Source organism: Salmo trutta, chromosome 25, assembly GCF_901001165.1.
Source record: "Salmo trutta chromosome 25, fSalTru1.1, whole genome shotgun sequence".
NCBI classification, from domain to species: Eukaryota; Metazoa; Chordata; class Actinopteri; order Salmoniformes; family Salmonidae; genus Salmo; species Salmo trutta.
The window spans coordinates 6,562,265-6,586,682 of NC_042981.1; the positions used below are offsets into that span (position 1 = coordinate 6,562,265).

Consider the following 24,418-nt stretch of genomic DNA (forward strand, 5'->3'; position numbering starts at 1 on the left):
AATGCTGTTATTTCCATCGGAAAAAGAAGGTAGATGTTTGCCTTTTCCACTTGGAAACCGGTAGCTTCGCTCAACCTTATTTATGGTTTCCTCTCATGTAAAGTTGGTGGAATTATGAGAGAATTAGGTCAAGGAATACCATGTTTCTACAGATACTTCATTTCTTAGATCTCCACCCCGAACGAATAGCAGGTGAATAACTATGCTATTCTCATGCTTTAATTCAAGGCCAGAATACGCATAGAAAGAAAGAGCATAACAAGGGAATGACGTTCTATTTACACAAACTTAACTCGGGTCGGAATCGGGGCCCATGTATTTGTATTTCTTATGGATCCACATTAGCTGCTGCCAAGGCAGATTAAGGCATTAACGTGGCCACCAATATGCTCACATGCCCAGTTATTTAGGCAATCTTACCACACTCTGCCTCCTCTCCGAGCAGCCTTGGAAACCTAGAACCTAGAATGCTTCAAATGAAACCGTTTTTGATTGGTTGTGAATGTTTTATCGTCGGAGGGAAATGTCAAAAATCACTCTGTACGTGATCCAGCCATCGCTATCGTTCTCCAGGGGTTTATGTAGTTAACGTTGTATGGACACTGTTCACTTCAGCAAATATTTATTTTTTATTGTTATCGTCCTTGGTGTGGATGTCCTTTGATCATCTGGATGTCACCATGATACAGTCTACTGCTCAGTGGGGAGGGTATGCTCTGCAAGCCAGAAACCGGGGCAACATAACACCGTGATACAGTCTACTGCTCAGTGGGGAGGGTATGCTCTGCAAGCCAGAAACCGGGGCAACATAACACCGGGGCAACACAACACCGGGACAACACAACACCAGGGCAACACAACACCAGTGCAACACAACACCAGGGCAACACAACACCAGGGCAACACAACACCAGGGCAACACAACACCAGGGCCACACAACACCAGGGCACCGTGTCCTTCCCTAGTAGACTAGGCAACACAGTGGGCGCGTTAGTGGGCGCGTTAGTGAGCACGTTCGAACTGATCGCTTTTGTTAAGATGTTGACAAGCGTTGGACACCGCCTTTCAAAGTGTGTTGCATTATGGGTGTAAAAACTGTCTGACTGCATTATCTTTATAACAACCATGCGATCAAAGGTCATGAACTTTTGACTACAGTCGACTGGAAATTTCTGCAGCTGCAACTTGAAGTCGGAACCAAAGCGTTGTGGGAGTTCACCTTCTGTTTTCTTGGATGCAAAAGGCACTACGTGCTCATAGACGGCAGGTAGCCTAGTGGTTAGAGCGTTGGACAAGTAACCGAAACGTTGCAAGATTAAATCCCCAAACTGACAAGGTAAAAATCTGTAGTTCTGCCCCTGAACAAGGCAGTTAACCCACTGTTCCTAGGCCGTCATTGTAAATAAGAATTTGTTCTTAACTGACTTGCCTAGTTATATAAAAGATGTTGAAACCAATCGTTGGTTATTATCAATGCATGTTTACTGTTTTGGTTGGATGACTAATTAGAGCTTAAATACATCTGTTAGAGACTATTTGACTTGAGCCCATCTTCATCTGTTTCTAATAGAATCAGTAGCCCAGCAGTACTAATTATCATGTTTAGGGGTTAGTTAGAATGATCTATGTGCTTTGTATTTGGGCAGAGGGAAAGTACAAAGGCTGAGTGCAAGAATGATTCCATGAGGGATGTTTAGTATCATTACATACCCTGCTATTAGTATGAATATATAGTTCTTATGTATTCATAGAGATTGAAAGTGGTGTTAGATTTTAGCCCTTTGTGTTTGAGAAGTGTAATTATCGAGGGGACTGCAGTAGACTGTAGGAATGTGTACTCCACCAATAAGTTGCCAAGTTAAATAAAGATTAAATACAGAAATGTAAATAAAAAAATATCTCAAGGCCTCTCCTGACTGATAAGAATGACGAACAACTAGACCTACAGTGTCTGGACCTGGGGAGTGAAGTCACAAGCTCTGCTGGTCTGCTGCTGCGTAGCAACCTAGTGGTGCCAAAAACCCTGGTCTGCCCTAAGAAAGCCTCTATGTAAATTACGACCGGCAGAATGGCCAAACCCCAAAAATGAGCTCTTAAATTAGTTTATTATGATCAACTTCGATCCCCACAGTGTATTATTTAAAAGTTCTGACTACTGTATTTGTCGTCACCCAGCAACCGTGATCAGGATATGAGAGAGAGAGAGAGAGAGAGAGAGAGAGAGAGAGAGAGAGAGAGAGAGAGAGAGAGAGAGAGAGAGAGAGAGAGAGAGAGAGAGAGAGAGAGAGAATCTAATTTTCTTATCATCAGGATATTCAACACGCCCAGTGACTAAGGTCTGGTTTTTGGCAAAGAGGAATTAAATCCCTTCCTACCTCATTCCTTTATCCTATTGAATAAAATACAAAATAGTATCTAGCAAGATGGAAACCAGGGAGGTTATTTAAAATGAGTGCATATGGCAAGTGGCTAGTTTGCATCAACTACCTTAAAGGGCAATTTTGCCGGTTTTCAACTTCATATTAACTATCTCCATCACCATACCAGTGTCTACATATTAACTATCTCCATCACCATACCAGTGTCTACATATTAACTATCTCCATACCAGTGTCTACATATTAACTATCTCCATCACCATACTAGTGACTACATATTAACTATCTCCATCACCATACCAGTGTCTACATATTAACTATCTCCATCACCATACCAGTGTCTACATATTAACTATCTCCATCACCATACCAGTGTCTACATATTAACTATCTCCATCACCATACCAGTGTCTACATATTAACTATCTCCATCACCATACCAGTGTCTACATATTAACTATCTCCATCACCGTACCAGTGTCTACATATTAACTATCTCCATCACCATACCAGTGTCTACATATTAACTATCTCCATACCAGTGTCTACATATTAACTATCTCCATCACCATACCAGTGTCTACATATTAACTATCTCCATACCAGTGTCTACATATTAACTATCCCCATACCAGTGTCTACATATTAACTATCTCCATACCAGTGTCTACATATTAACTATCTCCATCACCATACCAGTGTCTACATATTAACTATCTCCATACCAGTGTCTACATATTAACTATCACCATACCAGTGTCTACATATTAACTATCTCCATCACCATACCAGTGTCTACATATTAACTATCTCCATCACCATACCAGTGTCTACATATTAACTATCTCCATCACCATACCAGTGTCTACATGTGAAACGGCGCATTTCTGTGTTCTGTTGTTAAAAAGACAAGAAGAAAGCTTCTCTTTGACATCACATGGTAGGATTAAAAGTAAGAAAAACTGTGATTTTCAAAACACCATACACCTGGCGACCGTGTCAGCGTGCTCTGCGCCGGTCGCCAGAGGAGTCGCTAGTGCATGATGGGACAGGAACAGCCCCGCCTGTTTTGAACCCCACATTTTTTGCCAAAAAATATAACAAATGTATATATATATATATATATATATATATATATATATATATATATATATATATATATATATATATATACAGTACCAGTTAAAAGTTTGGACACACCTACTCATTCAAGGGTTTGTCTTTAATTTGACAATTTTCTACATTGTAGGATAATAATGAAAACGTCAAAACTATGAAATAACACTTAGGAAAAGCAGCCAACAACTGCTCAGCATATGTGGAAACTCCTTCAAGGCTGTTGGAAAAGCATTCCAGGAGAAGCTGGTTGAGAGAATGCCAACAATGTGCAAAGCTGTCATCAAGGCAAAGGTTGGCTACTTTGAAGAATCTCAAATATAAAATCACTTTTTGGGTTATTACATGATTCCATATGTGTTATTTCAAAGTTGTGATGTCTTGACTATTATTCTACAATGTAGAAAATAGTACAAATCAAGAAAAACCCTTGAATGAGTAGGTGTGTCCAAACTTTTGACTGGTACTGTATATTATTTTTCTCTAAATGGCAGACATGGCATTTTACTTGGAGGAGGTACATAAAGCAGTCATGTTTTTATTAACAATGTCATATTAAACGTAAAAATAACTACTGGGATTGACAGAGACAATCGGCTTTACATGTTTTGCAGATGTATGAAAGAGATAATATATGAATACAACAAAACATAAATCAAAAGAAATTAGCAAGATATTAACAGCAACGCTGTGACCAGGTCAATTTATTTATTTTATTTATTTACCCTTTATTGAACTAGGCAAGTCAGTTAAGAACAAATTCTAATTTACAATGACGGCCTACACCGGCCAAACCTGGACGACGCCGGGCCAATTGTGCGCCGCCCTATGGGACTCCCAATCACAGCCGGTTGTGATACAGCTTGGAATCGAACCAGGGTCAATAATAACTGTCTATTTCCAGTAAAGCTATTGCATCACCTGTCTCCCTCTGCCCTCCCTGGATAAATATGTTATTGAGGCCATCAGCCTCTGTCTCTCCCTCTGTCCTCCCTTCCCCTGGATAAATATGGTAATGATGCCAGCAGCTTCTGTCCCTCCCTCTGCCCTCCCTTCCCCTGGATAAATATTAACACATAAATCCACTATAAAGCACTGCTCACATGGACACAGCAACAACACTTCAACAGGTACCTGGTGAATTAGTATCTTCTCTCTGAACTACATGTGATGACTGTTGTTCTGCTGTTTGTAATAAAGAAAATGTCTAAGTGTGTTTTCGATGTTTTCCGTAACTTGAGTTAACCTTTATCTGTTTTGTCTTGGATAGAAGACATCAGCCATCTACAATCTACAGGACATAAACCAGCCATCTACAATCTCTGTAAGTGTCTTCTACGTGACTTATATCTGTTATCTTTCCTGCTAATCAACATAGTTGATTTTATATAATTAGGACCTTTGTAGCCCTCCATGGGCTGGTATATCCAAGAGTCCTTAAAAATAATAATGACTAAACAAAATATTAAGAACACCTTAATATTTAGTTACACCCACGTTTCCCTCAGAACAGCCTCAATTCATCAGGACATGGACTCTACAAGTTGTTGAAAGCGTTCCACAGGGATGCTGGGCCATGTTGACTCCAATGCTTCACACAGTTGTGTCAAGTTGGCTGGTTGTCCTTTGGGTGGTGGACCAATCTTGATAGACACGGGAAACTGTTGAGTGTGAAAAACCCAGCAGCGTTGCAGTTCTTGACGCACTCAAACCAGTACGCCTGGCACCTACTACCATGCCCCGTTTAAAGGCACTTAACCATCTGAATGGCACACATACTTAATCCATGTCTCAATTGTCTCCAGGTTTAAAAATCCTTCTTTAACCTGTTTCCTCACCTTCATCTACACTGATTGAAGTGGATTTAACAGGTGACATCAATTAAGGTGTCATAGCTTTCACCTGGATTCACCTGGTCAGTCTATGGTCAGTCTATGGTCAGTCTATGTGATGGACGGAGTAGGTGTTCATATGTTCCTGTGTGTTTCAGCTGTATATATATATAGTGTGTTCCTGTGTGTTTCAGCTGTGTGTATATATAGTGTGTTTCAGCTGTGTGTGTATATAGTATGTTCTGTGTGTTTCAGCTGTGTGTGTAGCTATGAGGGGAGTTGTCCTTCTCTTTCTGCTGTCTCTCTGGCTTGGAGGCAAGGTGGATGCTATCAATCAAGAGGTCTTGGCTAATGTGGTACAAGAGATGAGAAGGTGGGTGTTTCTCTGTTCATTCATAATCTAAGTACTCCTAAATGTCTGTTAGACAGAATCATTAGACATTATTTGAAACATTTTTATATTCCATTTTAAATTCCTCTTAACTTTCAAACAATATTTTAGTTCTGTCCTGAATGTTTGATCTGTCGTAAAAAAAGGTTACCTGGGACAAATGCTTAGTAAATGGACTGCAGACAAGACATGCTAGTATAGACTGTTGCTAGTATAGACTATTGCTAGTATAGACTATTGCTAGTATAGACGATTGCTAGTATAGACTATTGCTAGTATAGACTATTGCTAGTATAGACTTTATTTCTAGTATAGACTGTATTGGTAATATAGACTGTACTGCTTATATAGACTGTACTGCTTATATTGACTGTATTGCTAGTATAGACTGTATTGGTAATATAGACTGTATTGGTAATATAGACTGTACTGGTAAAATAGACTGTATTGGTAATATAGACTGTATTGCTAGTATAGACTGTATTTCTAGTATAGACTGTATTGCTAGTATAGACTGTATTGCTAGTATAGACTGTATTTCTAGTATAGACTGTATTACTAATATAGACTGTATTGCTAGTATAGTATAGTAGACTGTATTGGTAATATAGACTGTATTGGTAATATAGACTGCATTGGTAATATAGACTGTATTGCTAGTATAGTATAGTAGACTGTATTGGTAATATAGACTGTATTGGTAATATAGACTGCATTGGTAATATAGACTGTATTGCTAGTATAGTATAGTAGACTGTATTGGTAATATAGACTGTATTGGTAATATAGACTGTATTGTTAATATAGACTGTATTGGTAATATAGACTGCATTGGTAATATAGACTGCATTGCTAATATAGACTGTATTGGTAATATAGACTGTATTGGTAATATAGACTGTATTGGTAATATAGACTGTAGCATTTAGAATATTTTGATCATTCAATCCAGGTGGATATACAGTTCCCTCTAATTATTTTGGAGTAACTTTTATTGTAAATATGAATAGAATGTGTTTCTAAACACTTCTACATTAATATGGATGCTACCATGATTAAGGATAATCCTGAATAAATCATGAATAATGATTCTAACCATCAGAGGGAAAGTTACAGACTAACAAATATCATACCCCTTCTAAAAATCTCCCAATAATTACAGAGGGCACTATCTCAGACCTCTCTTAATTAACTTTGTCCATGTGACGGTGATGATAATTTATGCATAAGTAACAGTGCACATATCCTCTGTGTTCTGTCTCTTCTGTCTCCTGTCTGTTTGTAATGTTTCTGATCCTCTGTGTTCTGTCTCTTCTGTCTCCTGTCTGTTTGTAATGTTTCTGATCCTCTGTGTTCTGTCTCCTGTCTGTTTGTAATGTTTCTGATCCTCTGTGTTCTGTCTCTTCTGTCTCCTGTTGTTGTTCAGGTACGGCCTGGAGAACCACCAGTATGCCATGGCTGTCTTACTCACCCAACAGCAGTGCACCCAAAATGGAGCAAACTTTGATGTAGGCGTGCAACCTCAGGTTGTCCAGAACACACTTAAGGATTATAGTGTCTACATAGGAGACCGTCTCATCGCAGCCATACCTGACACCTACCATGCTGAGTACCTTCTCTTGGGGCATGATAGAACCAACCCCAGCAAAATGCAGACTCTGTTAACAGCAGCAAAGCCAAATGACTGCATCGTCTTCTTCTCCACCTACTCTCCCTGCCTGGAGAGATGCAACTTCCCTGGTGGAGCAACCAGCATTCTCCCCTTCATGACCGTCTTCAACGGCTGGAACGCCAACCGGATAGCCTTTGTCTTCTCCTCAGTTTGGGACCCCACAATGCACCATACAGGAGTGACCAAACCGACTAAGCAGCAGGTGTTTGACTCCTTCAGGAGAATAGATGCATACCTCCCTTTATATCGTTGTGTCAGATTCCAGGGACGAAACACATGTTACCGTTGTGTCACTGCCAACACAAATCCTGAGACCAATGACTGTCTTTATGGATACTAGTAGTGTACACTGTCTGTATGGATACTAATAGTATACACTGTCTGTATGGATACTAATAGTGTACACTATCTCAAAGGTTGAAATATAGAACTGTATATTTTCTTTCTTTCCCTCTCTCTGTCCACCCCCCTCTCTCTGTCCACCCCCTCTCTCTGTCCATCCCCCTCTCTCTGTCCATCCCCCTCTCTCTGAGCATCTCTCCCTCTCTCTGAGCATCTCTCTCTCTCTGAGCATCTCTCTCTCTGTCCATCTCTCTCTCTCTGTCCATCTCTCTCTCTGTCCATCCCTCTCTCTCTGTCCATCTCTCTCTCTGTCCATCTCTCTCTCTGTCCATCTCTCTCTCTGTCCATCTCTCTCTCTACACAGTTCATTAAAGTTCACCATAGCAGCAACACTACTGTCTCCATCATTACTGTTGTTGGTATTTCTGTCTTTATTAGGTTTTATTCCACTGACAAACACTGCATGTGTCACGTCCGGACCAGTAGAGGGTGTAGTTGGGTCAGGACGTGGCAGAAGAGTCTGTGTGTTTTGTTGGTTCATTAATTTTGGCCGTGTGACTTCCAATCAGGCACAGCTGTAGAGGGTTGTGGCTGATTGGGAGTCACACATAAGTGGCCTACTTTGCCTTTTGGGTTTGTGGGGAATTGTTGTGTGCACTGCTGCGTTTTGTGTGAGCCTGCCACGCTGTTGTGAGTATTGTTTGTTTCAAGTGGATGCTCTATTCTTTTTTTTGTTGAACATTAAAAAAATATGAGTATCCATCCTTCCGCTGCGCCTTGGTCCTATTTCACCGACGACAACTGTGACAGCATGACAGAAAGACCATGGCCTTCCTGTTTCCCTGCATCTTCTGAGAACAAAAAGGTTGAACGTAGAGGACTATAAACAGTCATGTAAATGTTGTTGAAAACACTTTAAATATGGTGAGACTGATGGAGTTAAGATTTGGACCCACGGAAACAAACCCACACCCTAATAAACATGTACTAGGTTTTACCAAGAGAATTCTGGTCAGTCATCGTCTCAGCGGTGAACATTCCCCCTCAAGCAGACACCAAGACGGCCCTTAAGGAACTTCACAGGACTCTAGGTAAACTGGAAACCATATATCCTGAAGCTGCATTTATTGTAGCTGGGGATTTTAACAAAGCAAATTTGAGAACAAGGCTACCTAAATTCTATCAACATATTAATTGCACTATGCGCAGGGGTAATACACTCTGTCACTACTACTCTAACTTCTGCGATGCATTATGACATTATGACAATAACTGAAGGAGATATCAACACACATGTAGCTGTGTAATATATAGTCCTTATAACTATTCATATTTTCCTAACTATATTTATATGGTTGATTCTGTATCTACAGACTGTCTACAGACTCTATATCGTTATATAAGATCACATTCTGTCAGTTCAGAGACTTTTAACCCTTGTCCTGGAGTGAATACGGAGGAGATGGCCACCGTTTTACGGTCTCCTAACCAATTGTACTATTATGTGTTTTTTTTCACGTTATTTGTAACTTATTTTGTACATAATGTTTCTGCCACCGTATCTTATGGCAGAAAAGAGCTTCTGGATATCAGGACAGCGATCAATCACCTCGGATTAGACAAAAAAATGTCAACAACAACAACAAGCAGGACTCACACGATATTCTCCAAACACCTCGCAGGGCAGACATCCCAATTTACTCGCAAAAAGAAGCGACTCAGAGGACGAAGAGCCGGATGCCTCGTCCGGATCCGCAGAAGACGAGTAGGAAAGCTACCATTACCGTCAATATTACTCACCAACGTGCAATCACTGGACAATAAACTAGACGATGTACGATATCCTACCAACGGGACATCAAAAACTGTAATGTCCTATGTATCACAAAATTGTGGCTGAATGGATATTCAGCTAGTGGGATACACGCTGCACCGACAAGATAGAACAGCACACTCCGGTAAGACGAGGGGGGGGGGGGGGGGGTCTGTGCATATTTGTAAACAACAGCTGGTGTACGAAATCTAAGGAAGTCTCTAGATTTTGCTCGCCTGAAGTCGAGTATATTGTGATAAATTGCACACAACACTACTTGCCTAGAGAGTTCTCAGTTATACTTTTCGTGGCTGTTTATTTACCACCACAATCAGATGCTGGCATTAAGACTGCACTAAGTCAGCTGTATAAGGAAATAAGCAAACAGGAAACCACTCACCCAGAGGCAGCGCTCCTAGTGGCCAGAGACTTTAATTCTAGTTCTACCAAATTTCTATCAACATGTTAAATGTGCAACCAGAGGGAAAAAAAATTCTAGATCACCTGTGCTCCACACACAGAGACGCTTACAAAGTTCTCCCTCGCCCTCCATTTGGTAAATCTGACCACAACGCTATCCTGCTGATTCCTGCTTAGAAGCGAAAATTAAAGCAGGAAGCACCAGTGACTCGGTCTATAAAAAAAGTGGTCAGATGAAGCAGATGCTAAACTACAGGACTGTTTTACGATCACAGACTGGAACATGTTCCGGGATTCTTCCGATGACATTGAGGAATACACTACATCAGTCAATGGCTTTATCAATAAGTGCATCGAGGATGTCGTCCCCACAGTGACTGTATGTACATACCCCAACCAGAAGCCATAGATTACAGGCAACATTCGCACTGAGCTAAAAGGTAGAGCTGCCGCTTTCAAGGTGCGGGACTTTAACCCGGAAGCTTACAAGAAATCACGCTATGCCCTGTGGCGAACCAGCAAGCAGACAAAGTGTCAATACAGGGCTAAGATTGAATCGTACTACACCGGCTCCAACGCTCGTCGGATGTGGCAGAGCTTGCAAACTATTACAGACTACAAAGGGAGGCACAGCCGCGAGCTGCCCAGTGACACGAGCCTACCAGGCGAGCTAAATCCCTTCTATGCTCGCTTCGAGACAAGCAACACTGAAACATATATGAGAGCATCAGCTGCTCCGGACGACTGTGTGATCACGCCCTCCGTAGACCTTTAAACTGGTCAACATACACAAGGCTGCGGGGCCAGATGGATTACCAGGACGTGTGCTCCGAGCATGCGCTGACCAACTGGCAAGTGTCTTCACTGACATTTTCAACCTGTCCCTGATTGAGTCTGTAATACCAACATGTTTCAAGCAGGCCACCATAGTCCCTGTGCCCAAGAACACAAAGGCAACCTGCCTAAATGACTACAGACCCGTAGCACTCACGTCCGTAGCCATGAAGTGCTTTGAAAGGCTGGTCATAGCTCACATCAACACCATTATCCCAGAAACCCTAGACCCACTCTAATTTGCATACCGCCAAAACAGATCCACAGATGATGCAATCTCTATTGCACTCCACACTGTCCTTTCCCATCTGGACAAAAGGAACACCTATGTGAGAATGCTATTCATTGACTACAGTTCAACACCATAGTACCCTCAAAGCTCATCACTAAGCTAAGGAACCTGGGACTAAACATCTCCCTCTGCATCTGGATCCTGGACTTCCTGACGGGCCGCCCCCAGGTGGTGAGGGTAGGTAGCAACACATCTGCCATGCTGATCCTCAACACTGGAGCTCCCCAGGGGTGCGTGCTCAGTCCCCTCCTGTACTCCCTGTTCACCCACGGCTGCATGGCTAGGCACGAGTCCAACACCATCATTAAGTTTGCAGACGACACAACAGTGGTAGGCCTGATCACCGACAATGACGAGAAATAGGGAGGAGGTCAGAGACCTGGCTGGGTGGTGCCAGAATAACAACCTATCCGTCAATGTAACCAAGACTAAGGAGATGATTGTGGACTATAGGAAAAGGAGCACTGAGCACGTCCCCATTCTCATCGACGGGGCTTTAGTGGAGCAGGTTGAGAGCTTCAAATTCCTTGGTGTCCACATCAACCACAAACTAGAATGGTCCAAACACACCAAGACAGTCGTGAAGAGGGCACGACAAAGCCTATTCCCCCTCAGGAAACTAAAAAGATTTGGCATGGATCCTGAGATCCTCAAAAGGTTCTACAGCTGCAACATCGAGAGCATCCTGACCGGTTGCATCACTGCCTGGTACGGCAATTGCTCGGCCTCCGACCGCAAGGCACTTCACAGGGTAGTGCGTACGGCCCAGTACATCACTGGGGCAAAGCTGCCTGCCATCCAAGACCTCTACACCAGGCGGTGTCAGAGGAAGGCCCTAAAAATTGTCAAAGACCCCAGCCACCCCAGTCATAGACTGTTCTCTCTACTACCGCATGGCAAGCGGTACCGGAGTGGCAAGTCTAGGACAAAAAGGCTTCTCAACAGTTTTTACCCCCAATCCATAAGACTCCTGAACAGGTAACCAATGGTTACCCGGACTATTTGCATTGTGTGCCCCCCCAAACCAATCTTTTACACTGCTGCTACTCTCTGTTTATCATATATGCATAGTCACTTTAACTATACATTCATGTACATACTACCTCAATTGGCCCGACCAACCAGTGCTCCCGCACATTGGCCTACCGCGCTATCTGCATTGTGTCCCGCAACCCACCACCCGCCAACCCCTCTTTTACGCTACTGCTACTCTCTGTTTATCATATATGCATAGTCACTTTAACCATATCTACATGTACATACTACCTCAATCAGCCTGACTAACCGGTGTCTGTGTATAGCCTTGCTACTCTTATTTTCAAATGTCTTTTTACTGTTGTTTTATTTCTTTACTTACCTACACACACTCATACCTTTTTTTCCGCACTGTTGGTTAGAGCCTGTAAGTAAGCATTTCACTGTTCTACCTACAAGTTCTACCTACACCTGTTGTATCCGGCGCACGTGACAAAAAAACTTTGATTTGATTTGATTTTGATTTGATTTGATTTGAATAGGTATTGCAGGTTTTAGTTCCAACCAAGCACCACATCTGACTTCACTAATCATCTCACACATTGTTCTATAGGGAAACTGGTAGCAGGAGTCCACCTTCTGGAAGACAAGCTGATGATGAGGGAGACGGATGAGAGCTGGACATAAAAATACGGTGGTCTAAGGCACTGCATCTCAGTGCAAAAAATACAGTGCAAGAGATGTCACTACAGTCCCTGGTTGAAATCCAGGCTGCATCACATCTGGACGTGATTGGGAGTACCATAGGGCAATACACATAGGTCGTCATTGTAAATAATTATTTGTTCTTAACTGAATTGCCTAGTAAATATATCTATTTTTAAGTGTGGTGGTTGCAGGTTCACTTGGCACATCTAAAGCCTATTGTTTTGGGGTGTTGCTTTAGGCCACCAAGTGCTAACAGTCAGTATCTAAATAATGTGTGTGAAATGCTTGATAGTGTATGTGATGTAAACAGAGAGGAATACTTTCTTGGGGACTTGAATATTGACATGTTTTCATCAAGGTGTCCACTCCAGAGGAAGCTTCTCACTGTAGCCAGTGCCTGTAATCTGGTTCACACACACACACACACACACACACACACACACACACACACACACACACACACACACACACACACACACACACACACACACACACACACACACACACACACACACACACACACACACACACTGTTCAGTGGCAGTGTGGTGCTGACCATGCAAGAGGTGGCATTTAGGGTGGAGCAATTTCTCAGGGTAAAACTCTCTCTCAGTAGCAAAACACAGAAATAACCTTCAGAGGTGGTTGATGAGAAGCCTCATCACATATTGGGGGATTCTATTCCAGAGGTGTTTCTTGATGCTGTGTGTGTGTTTGATGGTGTGCGTGTTTGATGGTGTGCGTGTTTGATGGTGTGTGTGTTTGATGGTGTGGGTGTTTGCTGGTGTGCATGTTTGATGGTGTGGGTGTTTGATGGTGTGCGTGTTTGATGGTGTGCGTGTTTGATCGTGTGCGTGCATGATGGTGTTTGAGTGTTGTGGAACTTCTGCTCACCTGTCCTTCCTCATGGCTTTAATAAAATACATGTATTATTATAATATAAATCTTTTACCATTTGACTATATGTTACACAGTATATGGCATCTATATCAGCTGTGATGTGTTTCCAGACATGTTTTAACAGAGCCCTGTGAGACCAGCAGGAGGAGACTGTTTTAACAGAGCCCTGAGAGACCAGCAGGAGGAGACTGTTTGAACAGAGCTCTTTGAGACCAGCAGGAGGAGACAGTTTTAATAGAGCTCTGAGAGACCAGCAGGAGGAGACTGTTTTAACATTTTTTTATATAATAATATAATAATTTATATTTTAGATTCTTCAAAGTAGCCACTCTTTGCCTTGATAACAGCTTTGCACACTCTTGGCATTCTCTCAACCATCTTCACCTGGAATGCTTTTCCAGTACTCTTGAAGGAGTTCCTTCATATGCTGAGCACTTGTTGGCTGCTTTTCCTTCACTCTGCGGTCCAACTCATCCCAAACAATCTCAACTGGGTTGAGGTTGGGTGATTGTGGAGGCCAGGTCATCTGATGCAGCACTCCATCATTCTCCTTCTTGGTAAAAAAAAATGCCCTTACACAGCCTTGAGTTGTATTGGGTCATTGTCCTGTTGAAAAACAAATGATATTCCCACTAAGCTCAAACCAGATGGCATGGCTTATCACTGCAGATTGTTGTGGTAACCATGCTGGTTAAGTGTCCCTTGAATTCTAAATAAATCACAGACAGTGTCACCAGCAAAGCACCCCACACCATCACACCTCCTCCTCCATGCTTCACGGTGGGAACCACACATGCGGAGATCATCTGTTCACCTTCTCTGTGTCTCACAGACACAGCGGTTGGAACCAAAATTCTCAGACTTTTACTCATCCAGATTTCCACCGGTCTAATGTCCATTGCTCATGTTTCTTGACCCTCAGAAACTCCGCTATCATCCAGAAGGCGAGGTCAGTACATGTGTGTCAAAGCTGGGACCGAGAAACTGAAAAACAAGTCTCTTTTTATTGGTAGTAACTGTTATGAAAGTTGTATTGTCAATTTGTTTTGTATTTAAACGCCACTTTCAATGTGTACATGACACTGCAACCAAATTTCCTCACGGGGACAATAAAGTCAGTAAAACAGCTTCTATCTCAAGGCCATCAGATTGGTAAATAGTCATCACTAGCACATTAGAGGCTGCTGCCTATATACATAGACTTGAAATCACTGGCCACTTTAATAAATGGAAAACTAGTCACTTTAATAAGGTTTGCATTTGTTGCATTACTCATCTCATATGTATATACTGTATTCTATTCTATTCTGCTTTATCTTAGTCTATGCTGCTCTGACATTACTCGTCCATATATTTATATATTCTAATACCATTCCTTTACTAGATTTGTGTGTATTGGGTATATGTTGTAAAATTGTTAGATATTACTGCACTGTCGGAGCTAGAAACACAAGCATTTCACTACACCCGTAATAACATCTGCTAAACACGTGTATGTGTTACCTTTTCCACCCTGCTCTGTGAATGTTTACACGGTCTGCTCAATAAAGACATGAACACGTATAATTGTTTGTGTGTTATTAGTTTAATCAGACTGTGTTTGTCTATTGTTGTGACCTAGATGCAGATCAGATCAAATGTTATGACCAATTCATGCAGAAATCCAGGTATTTCCAAAGGGTTCACATACTTTTTCTAGGCACTGTAGTGTAGTTTGTTTTTCTAATCTTAGCTCAGGTTATTATCCTTATTTTATGTAAAGAAACCTACATTACAAAACTACTTCTAAACATATAATCAACACACTTCATGGATTGGTGATAATCCCTGTTGAATTCATGGATTGGTGATAATCCCTGTTGAGTTCATGGATTGGTGATAATCCCTGTTGAATTCATGGATTGGTGATACTCCCTGTTGAATTCATGGATTGGAGATAATCCCTGCTGAAATCATGGATTGGTGATAATCCCTGTTGAATTCATGGATTGGTGATAATCCCTGTTGAATTCATGGATTGGAGATAATCCCTGTTGAATTCATGGATTGGTGATAATCCCTGCTGAATTCATGGATTGGTGATAATCCCTTTTGAATTCATGGTGAGTTTTGGTGAAATCAGATCACAATTTGTCCTCAATCTCACTCTAATATTTAAATGTTGTTGATTATTAGTCGAGTATAGCTTTCAAATGGGATATTATCAAAATTAATCTGGCTGTCTTGAGTCGGATAATTAAAGTTAATCTCATTGATCAAATTCTCAACCAAATATTACCCACATTTCCACATTGAATTGACGTGTTGTGCACAGTGGTTATCTACTAACATTGTAGTAAACTTGGATGGGGTCAGTGAATTGTTCTTTACTTCCTATGGTATGTAGATAAATGTGGCTGCAGAGACCACTTCCTGTGTTTGTTTAAAGATTGGAAGCGCCAAAACACAGGGAATCATGCAAGAGGCCCCTCTAGCCACTGGCCCTCTCCGACTCCGCAGTCCAATGAATCTGTCGAATACATTTTTTGAATCACTCATGAATATTATCTCACTGCCTGGAGACAGTCCACATCCATTACAAATGTTCTGTAAAAAGACTCCTATTATCAAAAGGCTAACAATCAACCCACATTTAAAGATGCAAAAGGAGGTTTAGTTGCTAATATGTCAAAGTTTGAGTTGAATGTTGGCTCAGGTTCAGACATTAAATTATATATTTATCTTTTCTCTTACAATATCTTACTATCAAATGAAACTTCTAAACAACAGCAAAAGGTTTGGGACAAACAATGTTTTTGCTCATGGATTTGGGGAGGTGTGCACATTTTGTGGTACCAGAATTTCTCCCTCCTTTGCCCAGCGCTGATAGAGAGCTCCTGGACAAGGTAACAGTTTGTATTAATATGGCGTGGCAGTGCCCTCTGCTGCTACAACAGGAGTCCGCAGAGACACTGAGCCAATCCCAAATCATCCCTCATGCCTAAATTGGTATACAGTAAGCAATATGGTGAAACTTCTACCTAGCCTATCAGAAGGCAAGGTGGAGCCATTACCAGATTGTTTCCACCAATCAAATACTCTCAGATTGCCACAGGTACATAGGGCACACATCCTTTTTAATCCTTGTCATATGAAGAAATAATAAAGAGAAATTCTAGATAAAACGTATCGGTGCTCATCGGCCATTGGACATAAACATTAAACAACAAGTTGGAAATCACAAATTCAACAATGAGTGGTTTGGAAGGAATCAGAGGCTTACTACAAGACAACTCGGATCTCGGAGAAAAAACTAGCTCCGACTGGCAAAATACGTTTTGAGCGGTCATCCAACTCAGAATTGAAAAATAATTGTTCTTCATTAATTCTAAAATTAGTGCAAGGCAAAAATGATAACGGTGGCTAAAAATTAGAGGGGATGAATCATTAACATAAAGAAGAGTTACTATGTGTGTGACGTAAGGAGGAAAAATGTGCATGAAGTGTGTGCCAAGGCTGGAAAGTGTGTTACTTCATGAACCAACTCAGCTTATATTACTCTGTAATAAATGTCTATTCATTGAACGCACAGGCTCTGGTATTTGAGAAATATTATTGACTGAATATTTCCATGACATTCACATGTAGCCTATAACCTGTTTTAGAGAAATGTAATCATCAAATATTGTAAGAGCTTATATGCCCCCTTTATTTATCCTATGGTTCTGGTTTGGTGTACAGGGGGAACACTGTAAGAAAGGTCCATGCTCTGAATTCTGTCACTGTACATTTTAAAAGTGCTGAACAAATAGTTACTTGGTAAACAACAATGTTCCATAAACATTTTGAGCAACCACGGCATTCAAACAAGGCTGCAACTGTAATGAAAACTATTGGGACTGTAGAGACTGTGTTAGCATCAACATCCAGGCTGTAATGAAAACTAATGGGACTGCAGTGACTGTGTTAGCATCAACATCCAGGCTGTAATGAAAACTAATGGGACTGTAGCGACTGTGTTAGCATCAACATCCAGGCTGTAATGAAAACTAATGGGACTGTAGTGACTGTGTTAGCATCAACATCCAGGCTGTAATGGAAACTAATGGGACTCTAGTGACTGTGTTAGCATCAACATCCAGGCTGTAATGAAAACTAATGGGACTGTAGAGACTGTGTTAGCATCAACATCCAGGCTGTAATGAAAACTAATGGGACTGTAGTGACTGTGTTAGCATCAACATCCAGGCTGTAATGGAAACTAATAGGACTGTAGTGACTGTGTTAGCATCAACATCCAGGCTGTAATGGAAACTAATGAGAGTGAAGCTACAGCTACTGTATTAATTATTGCAATAATTAATCGATATTGAATAAAGATGATTGTTTGAAGAAATGACAAAGTCTCTCTCACTTGGTTAGAATTTCCAACACAGGAGCAGCACAGGGTAAACAGTTACTGTGTGCATTGAGTGCTGTGTATCCTGTCTTGTGATCTTTCAATGTGGCTTGATGTTACTTGGCAAACATTCCTTGGAACTATTGTGAATTTCTATTGAATGATGTCATTTTAATTCCGTAGAACACGGATGAAGGCGTGTCTCAAGTAAACAGAGTACATGTCCTGTTATCTAGTGCAGTGATCCTTTGGAAACATGTCATAAACCTCTCACACTGCACTATGTATTTCACTCCCATCTTTAATGTTTCTAGTACTGTTTCCCCCTTGTTGGTGCTGTTTTAATGATGTATTTGCATTCATGAATGTGTGTACAGAGGACCATAATGGAAAATAAGTTAAATGCAGTGTATCACTTGTCCACCAACTCGGTGGCCTTATGGTTCGTGTCCAAGGTTGGGAGTTTGATTCCTGGCCAAGTCAAACAATAAACTGCAAAAATGGGAGCCAATACCTCTCTGCTTGGCACGCAGCATTAAGGATATCAGCGGAGGCTGCTGAGGGGAGGACAGCTCATAATAATGGCCAGAACAGAGCAAATGGAACGGCATCAAACACATGGAAACCATGGCAACCATGTATTTGATTCCATTCAGCTCCAGCCATTACCACAAGCTCGTCCTCCCCAATTAAGGTGCCACCATCCTCCTGTGATGGAGATGGACTGGGGGTAAGGCCCTGAGATAGACTACTGTCCTGTCTAGTACATCAAGCAGAAACCAGGCTACTTACAACTTGTTTTTCTGAATTGTGTTTTTAAATGGTCAAATAAATCAAATCCCCCAAAAGTCGGTTTGTGGATGCCAATGGAATGTTAAAAAATCTATCTAATCCACAGCATGCCTGGCAAAAGTGCCATTCAATTATTTACACACACTGTTAAAACAAAATGTTGTGAAACCTCAAAACTGGTGGCAGGGGTCTTCCTTCTCCTGCCTATTTTCAGATAAAAAGCTTGGAATTCAATAAGATTGCTTATCTTACTGTTTATCAAGTGGCTTAAAAGGGAATGAATGAGTAAAAAAAATATGTTCACAAGTGTTTCTCTGTTCTTGCCATAATATGGACTTGGTCTTTTACCAAATACCAAATATTTTGTATACCACCCCTACCTTGTCACAGCACCACTGATTGGCTCAAACGCATTAAAAAGGAAATGAATTCCACAAATGATCTTTTAACAAGGCACACCAGTTAATTGAAATAAATTCCAGGTGACTTCCTCATGAAGCTGGTTGAGAGAATGCCAAGAGTGTGCAAAGCTGTCATCAAGGCAAAGTGTGGCTACTTTGAAGAATCTCAAATATAAAATGTATTTTCATTTGTTTAACACTTTTTTGTTTACTACACGATTCCATATGTGTTATTTCATAGTTGTCATGTCTTCACTATTATTCTACAATGTAGAAAATAGTCAAAATAAAGAAAAACCCTGTAATGAGTAATGTGTGCAAACATTTGACTGATACTGTACTAAAAAAAACTGTATTGACAATTTTGTATTAAACATATAAATAACTACTGGGATTGACAGAGACAATAGGCTTTACATATTTTGCAGATGTATGAAAGAGATAATATATGAATAAAACAAAGCATTAATTAAAAGAAAGTAGCAAGAAATTAACAACAACGCTGTGACCAGGTCAATAATAACTGTCTATTTCCTGTATAGCTATCGCATCACTTGTCTCTCCCTCTGCCCTCCCTGGATAAATATGGGAATGATGCCAGCTGCTTCTGTCTCCCTCTGCCCTCCCTTCCCCTGGATAAATATTAACACATAAATCCCCTATAAAACGCTGCTCACATGGACATAGCAACAACACTTCAACAGGTACCTGGTGAATTAGTATCTTCTCTCTGAACTAAATGTGTTAACTGATGTTCTGCTGGTTTAAATAATGAACATGCCTACGTTTGTTTTAGATGTTTTCCATAACTTCAGTTAACCTTCATCTGTTTTGTCTTGTATAGAGGACATCAGCCAGTCATCTACAATCTAGAGGACATCAGGCATCTACAATCTAGAGGACATAAACCAGCTATCTACAATCTCTGTAAGTGTATTCTACCTGACTTATATCTGTTATCTTCACTGCTTATCAACATTGTTGATTGTATATAATTAGGACCTTTGTAGCCCTCCATGGGCTCCTTAAACAGAATAAGTAAACACTGACTATACAAAACATTAAGAACACCTTCTTAATACAGAGTTAAACACGTTTCCCTCAGAACAGACTCAATTCATCAGGACATGGACTCTACAAGGTGGCAAAAGCTTTCCACAGGGATGCTGGCCCATGTTGACTCCAATGCTTCCAACAGTTGTATTAAGTTGGCTGGATGTCCTTTGGGTGGTGGACCATTCTTGATAGACACAGGAAACTGTTGAGCGTGAAAAACCCAGCAGCGTTGTAGTTCTTGACGCACTCAAACCTGTACGCCTGGCACCTACTACCATGCCCCGTTTAAAGGCACTTCACCATGTGAATGGCACACATACACAATCCATGTCTCAATTGTCTCCAGGTTTAAAAATCCTTCCTTAACCTGTTTCCTCACCTTCATCTACACTGATTGAAGTGGATTTAACAGGTGACATCAATAAGGGATCATAGCTTTCACCTGGATTCACCTGGTCAGTCTATGTCATGGAAAGAGCAGGTGTTCATGATGTTTTGTATTGTCAGTGTATATATATAATGTTCCTGTATGTTTCAGCTGTGTGTGTATATAGTGTGTTCCTGTGTGTTTCAGCTGTGTGTATATAGTGTGTTCCTGTGTGTTTCAGCTGTGTGTATATATAGTGTGTTCCTGTGTGTTTCAGCTGTGTGTGTATATATAGTGTGTTCCTGTATGTTTCAGCTGTGTGTGTATATATAGTGTGTTTCAGATGTGTGTATTTATAGTGTTTTCCTGTGTGTTTCAGCTGTGTGTGTAGCTATGAGGGGAGTTGTCCTTCTCTTTCTGCTGTCTCTCTGGCTTGGAGGCAAGGTGGATGCTATCGATGCAGATGTCTTGGCTAATGTGGTACAAGAGATGAGTTGGTGGGTGTTTCTCTGTTCATTCATAATCTAAGTACTCCTAAATGTCTGTTAGACAGAATCATTAGGCATTATTTGAAACATTTCATTTTTGGGGGACACATGTATGAATAATGATGGGTAACTTTCCCATTTATCATTATTCATGATTCATTCAGGATGATCCTTAATCATGGTAGCATCCACATTACTGTAGAAGTGTTTAGAAACATATTCTATTCTTATTTATAGTTAAAGATAAAAGTTACTCCAAAATGACACAATACATTATTTACCATTAATTTCTATTGGACACAAAATAATCTGAAACACAACCAAAACAAACAGGAAATGCATCCAACAAGTTTGAAAAGTCACAAGGTTGATGTAGTCATTGCGTGCTAAGAATATGAGACTAAATACTTAACTTTTGACTGCTTTAATACACATAAGTGAATTTGTCCCAATAATTTTGGTCCCCTAAAATGGGGGGACTATGTACAAAAAGTGCAGTAATTTCTAAATGGTTAACCCGATACGGATGAAAATAACCTCAAATGAAAGCTGACATTCTGCACTTTAACCTCATAGTCAGTCATTGTATCATTTCAAATCCAAAGTTCTGGAGTACAGAGCCAAAACAACATTGTGTTTCTGTCCCAATAATTACAGAGGGCACTATCTCAGACCTCTCTTAACTTTGTCCATGTGATGGTGGTGATAATTTATGCATAAGTAACAGTCCACATATTCATATATTCAAATAGTTAGGAGTGTCCTCCTCCAGTCTGTTTCTAACGTTTCAGAAAGAACCCGTGTTTATGATTCTATGTTCTGTCTCTTCTGTCTCCTGTCTGTTTGTAATGTTTCTGATCCTCTGTGTTCTGTCTCTTCTGTCTCCTGTCTGTTTGTAATGTTTCTGATCCTCTGTGTTCTGTCTCTTCTGTCTCCTGTCTGTTTGTAATGTTTCTGATCCTCTGTGTTCTGTCTCTTCTGTCTCCTGTCTGTTTGTAATGTTTCTGATCCTCTGTGTTCTGTCTCTTCTGTCTCCTGTTGTTGTTCAGGTTCGGCCTGGGGGGACGCCAGTATGCCATGGCCGTCTTACTCACCCAGCAGCAGTGCACCCAAAATAGAGCAATCTTTGATGTAGGGGTGCAACCTCAGGTTGTCAAGGACAGACTTAATGGTAACAATGTCTACAGAGGAAACCGGCTCATCGCAGCCACACCTCTTAACGTCTATGCTCCCAAATCTGATAAAATAGACCATATAGACCATGCTGAGTACCGTCTTCTGAGTGGTAGTAATAAGATACTCAGCCCAATGCAAACTCTAATTAACAAAGCTAATCATAATGCTGGTGACTGCATCGTCTTCTTCTCCACCTACTCTCCCTGCCTGGAGAAATGCAACAAACCTGATGGACGAAACAATATTCTCCAATTCATGCCTGTCTTCAACGGCTTTGACAACAACCGGAAGGCCTTTGTCTTCTCCTCGGTTTGGGACCCTTCAAGGAACCATCTTGAGGTGACCAACCCCCCTTGGCAGGAGGTGTTGGAGTCGTTCAGTAGAATAGATAGACACATCCCTGTATATCGTTGTGTCAGCTTCAAAGAAAAAAATAAATGGGTCAACAGATGTTACCATTGTGTCCCTAATACTGATCAATGTCTGATGGACACTAATAGTGTACACTGTCTGGATGGATACTAATAGTGTACACTGTCTGGATGTGGGAAATATAAAACTGTATATTTTCTTTCTCTCTCTCTGTCCATCTATCTCTCTCTGTCCATCTCTCTCTCTGTCCATCTCTCTCTCTCTGTCCACCCCTCTCTCTCTGTCCACCCCTCTCTCTCTGTCCATCTCTCTCTCTGTCCATCCCTATCTCTCTGTCCATCTCTCTCTCTGTCCATCTCTCTCTCTGTCCATCTCTCTCTCTCTGTCCATCTCTCTCTCTCTGTCCATCTCTCTCTCTACACAGTTCATTAAAGTTCACCATAGCAGCAACACTACTGTCTCCATCATTACTGTTGTTGGTATTTCTGTCTTTATTAGGTTTTATTCCACTGACATAAACACTGCATTACAGAAAGACAATGGCCTTCCTGTTTCCCTGCATCTTCTGAGAACAAAAAGGTTGAACGTAGAAGACTATAAACAGTCATCTAAATGTTGTTGAAAACACTTTAAATATGGTGAGACTGATAGAGTTAAGATTTGGACCCACGGAAACAAACACACACCATAATAAACATGAATTAGGTTTTACCAAGAGAATTCTGGTCTGTCATCGTCTCAGCGGTGAACATTCCCCCTCAAGCAGACACCAAGACGGCCCTTAAGGAACTTCACTGGACACGATGTAAACTGGAAACCAAATATCCTGAGGCTGCATTTATTGTAGCTGGGGATTTTAACAAAGCAAATTTGAGAACAAGGCTACCTAAATTCTATCAGCATATTTATTGCACTATGCACAGGGGTAATACACTCTGTCACTACTACTCTATCTTCTGCGATGCATTATGACATTATGACAATAACTGAAGGAGATATCAACACACATGTAGCTGTGTAATATATAGTCCTTATAACTATTCATATTTTCCTAACTATATTTATATGGTTGATTCTGTATCTACAGACTGTCTACAGACTCTATATCGTTATATAAGATCACATTCTGTCAGTTCAGGGACTTTTAACCCTTGTCCTGGAGTGAATAGGTATTGCAGGGTTTAGTTCCAACCAAGCACCACACCTGACTTCACTAATCATCTCACACGTTGTTCTATAGAGAAACTGGTAGCAGGAGTTCACCTTCTGGAAGACAAGTTGATGATGAGGGAGACGAGAGCTGGACAAAAAATATCAATCTGTCAAAATGTGTGACGTCTGCTTTATTTAATTTTCAGAAGATCATGTTTTGTTTGTTAACTTCCTTAATGGCCAACATAGCATCTCATTTCGTTAACTCTTTACTTGAAGGGGGTACATAAATCACTCGTAAGTCATCTGTGCTCCCGAGTGGTGCAGTGGTCTAAAGCACTTCATCTCAGTGAGGCATCATTACATCCTGGTTCAAATCCAGACTGCATCACATCTGGCTGTGATTGACAGTCCCATAGGGTGATACACAGTTGGCTGGGGAAGGTTGTTGTTGTAAATAAGAATTGGTTCTTAACTGAATTGCCTAGTAAATATATCTTTTTCTGAAGTGTTGTGGTTGCAGGTTCACTTGGCACATCTAAAGCCTATTGTTTTGGGGTGT

General features: G+C 40.9%; 1 protein-coding gene across 1 annotated transcript; it reads left to right on the forward strand.

The window, feature by feature from the left end:
* Positions 1–4,571: 4,571 nt before the first annotated feature.
* Positions 4,572–23,156, forward strand: LOC115161920 (uncharacterized). Its single transcript, XM_029712758.1, has 4 exons — positions 4,572–4,625; positions 4,766–4,819; positions 5,583–5,700; positions 22,206–23,156. Exons 3-4 carry the CDS (start codon positions 5,597–5,599, stop codon positions 22,855–22,857), a joined length of 756 nt encoding a protein of 251 aa, XP_029568618.1. The 5' UTR covers positions 4,572–4,625; positions 4,766–4,819; positions 5,583–5,596; the 3' UTR covers positions 22,858–23,156.
* Positions 23,157–24,418: the final 1,262 nt, after the last annotated feature.

Coding starts and splice junctions, on each gene's coding strand:
- LOC115161920 (XM_029712758.1), top strand. CDS start 5,597: ATGAGGGGAGTTGTCCTTCTCTTTCTGCTGTCTCTCTGGCTTGGAGGC. Junction 5,701..22,205: donor GTGGTACAAGAGATGAGAAG/GTGGGTGTTTCT, acceptor GTTGTTGTTCAG/GTTCGGCCTGGGGGGACGCC.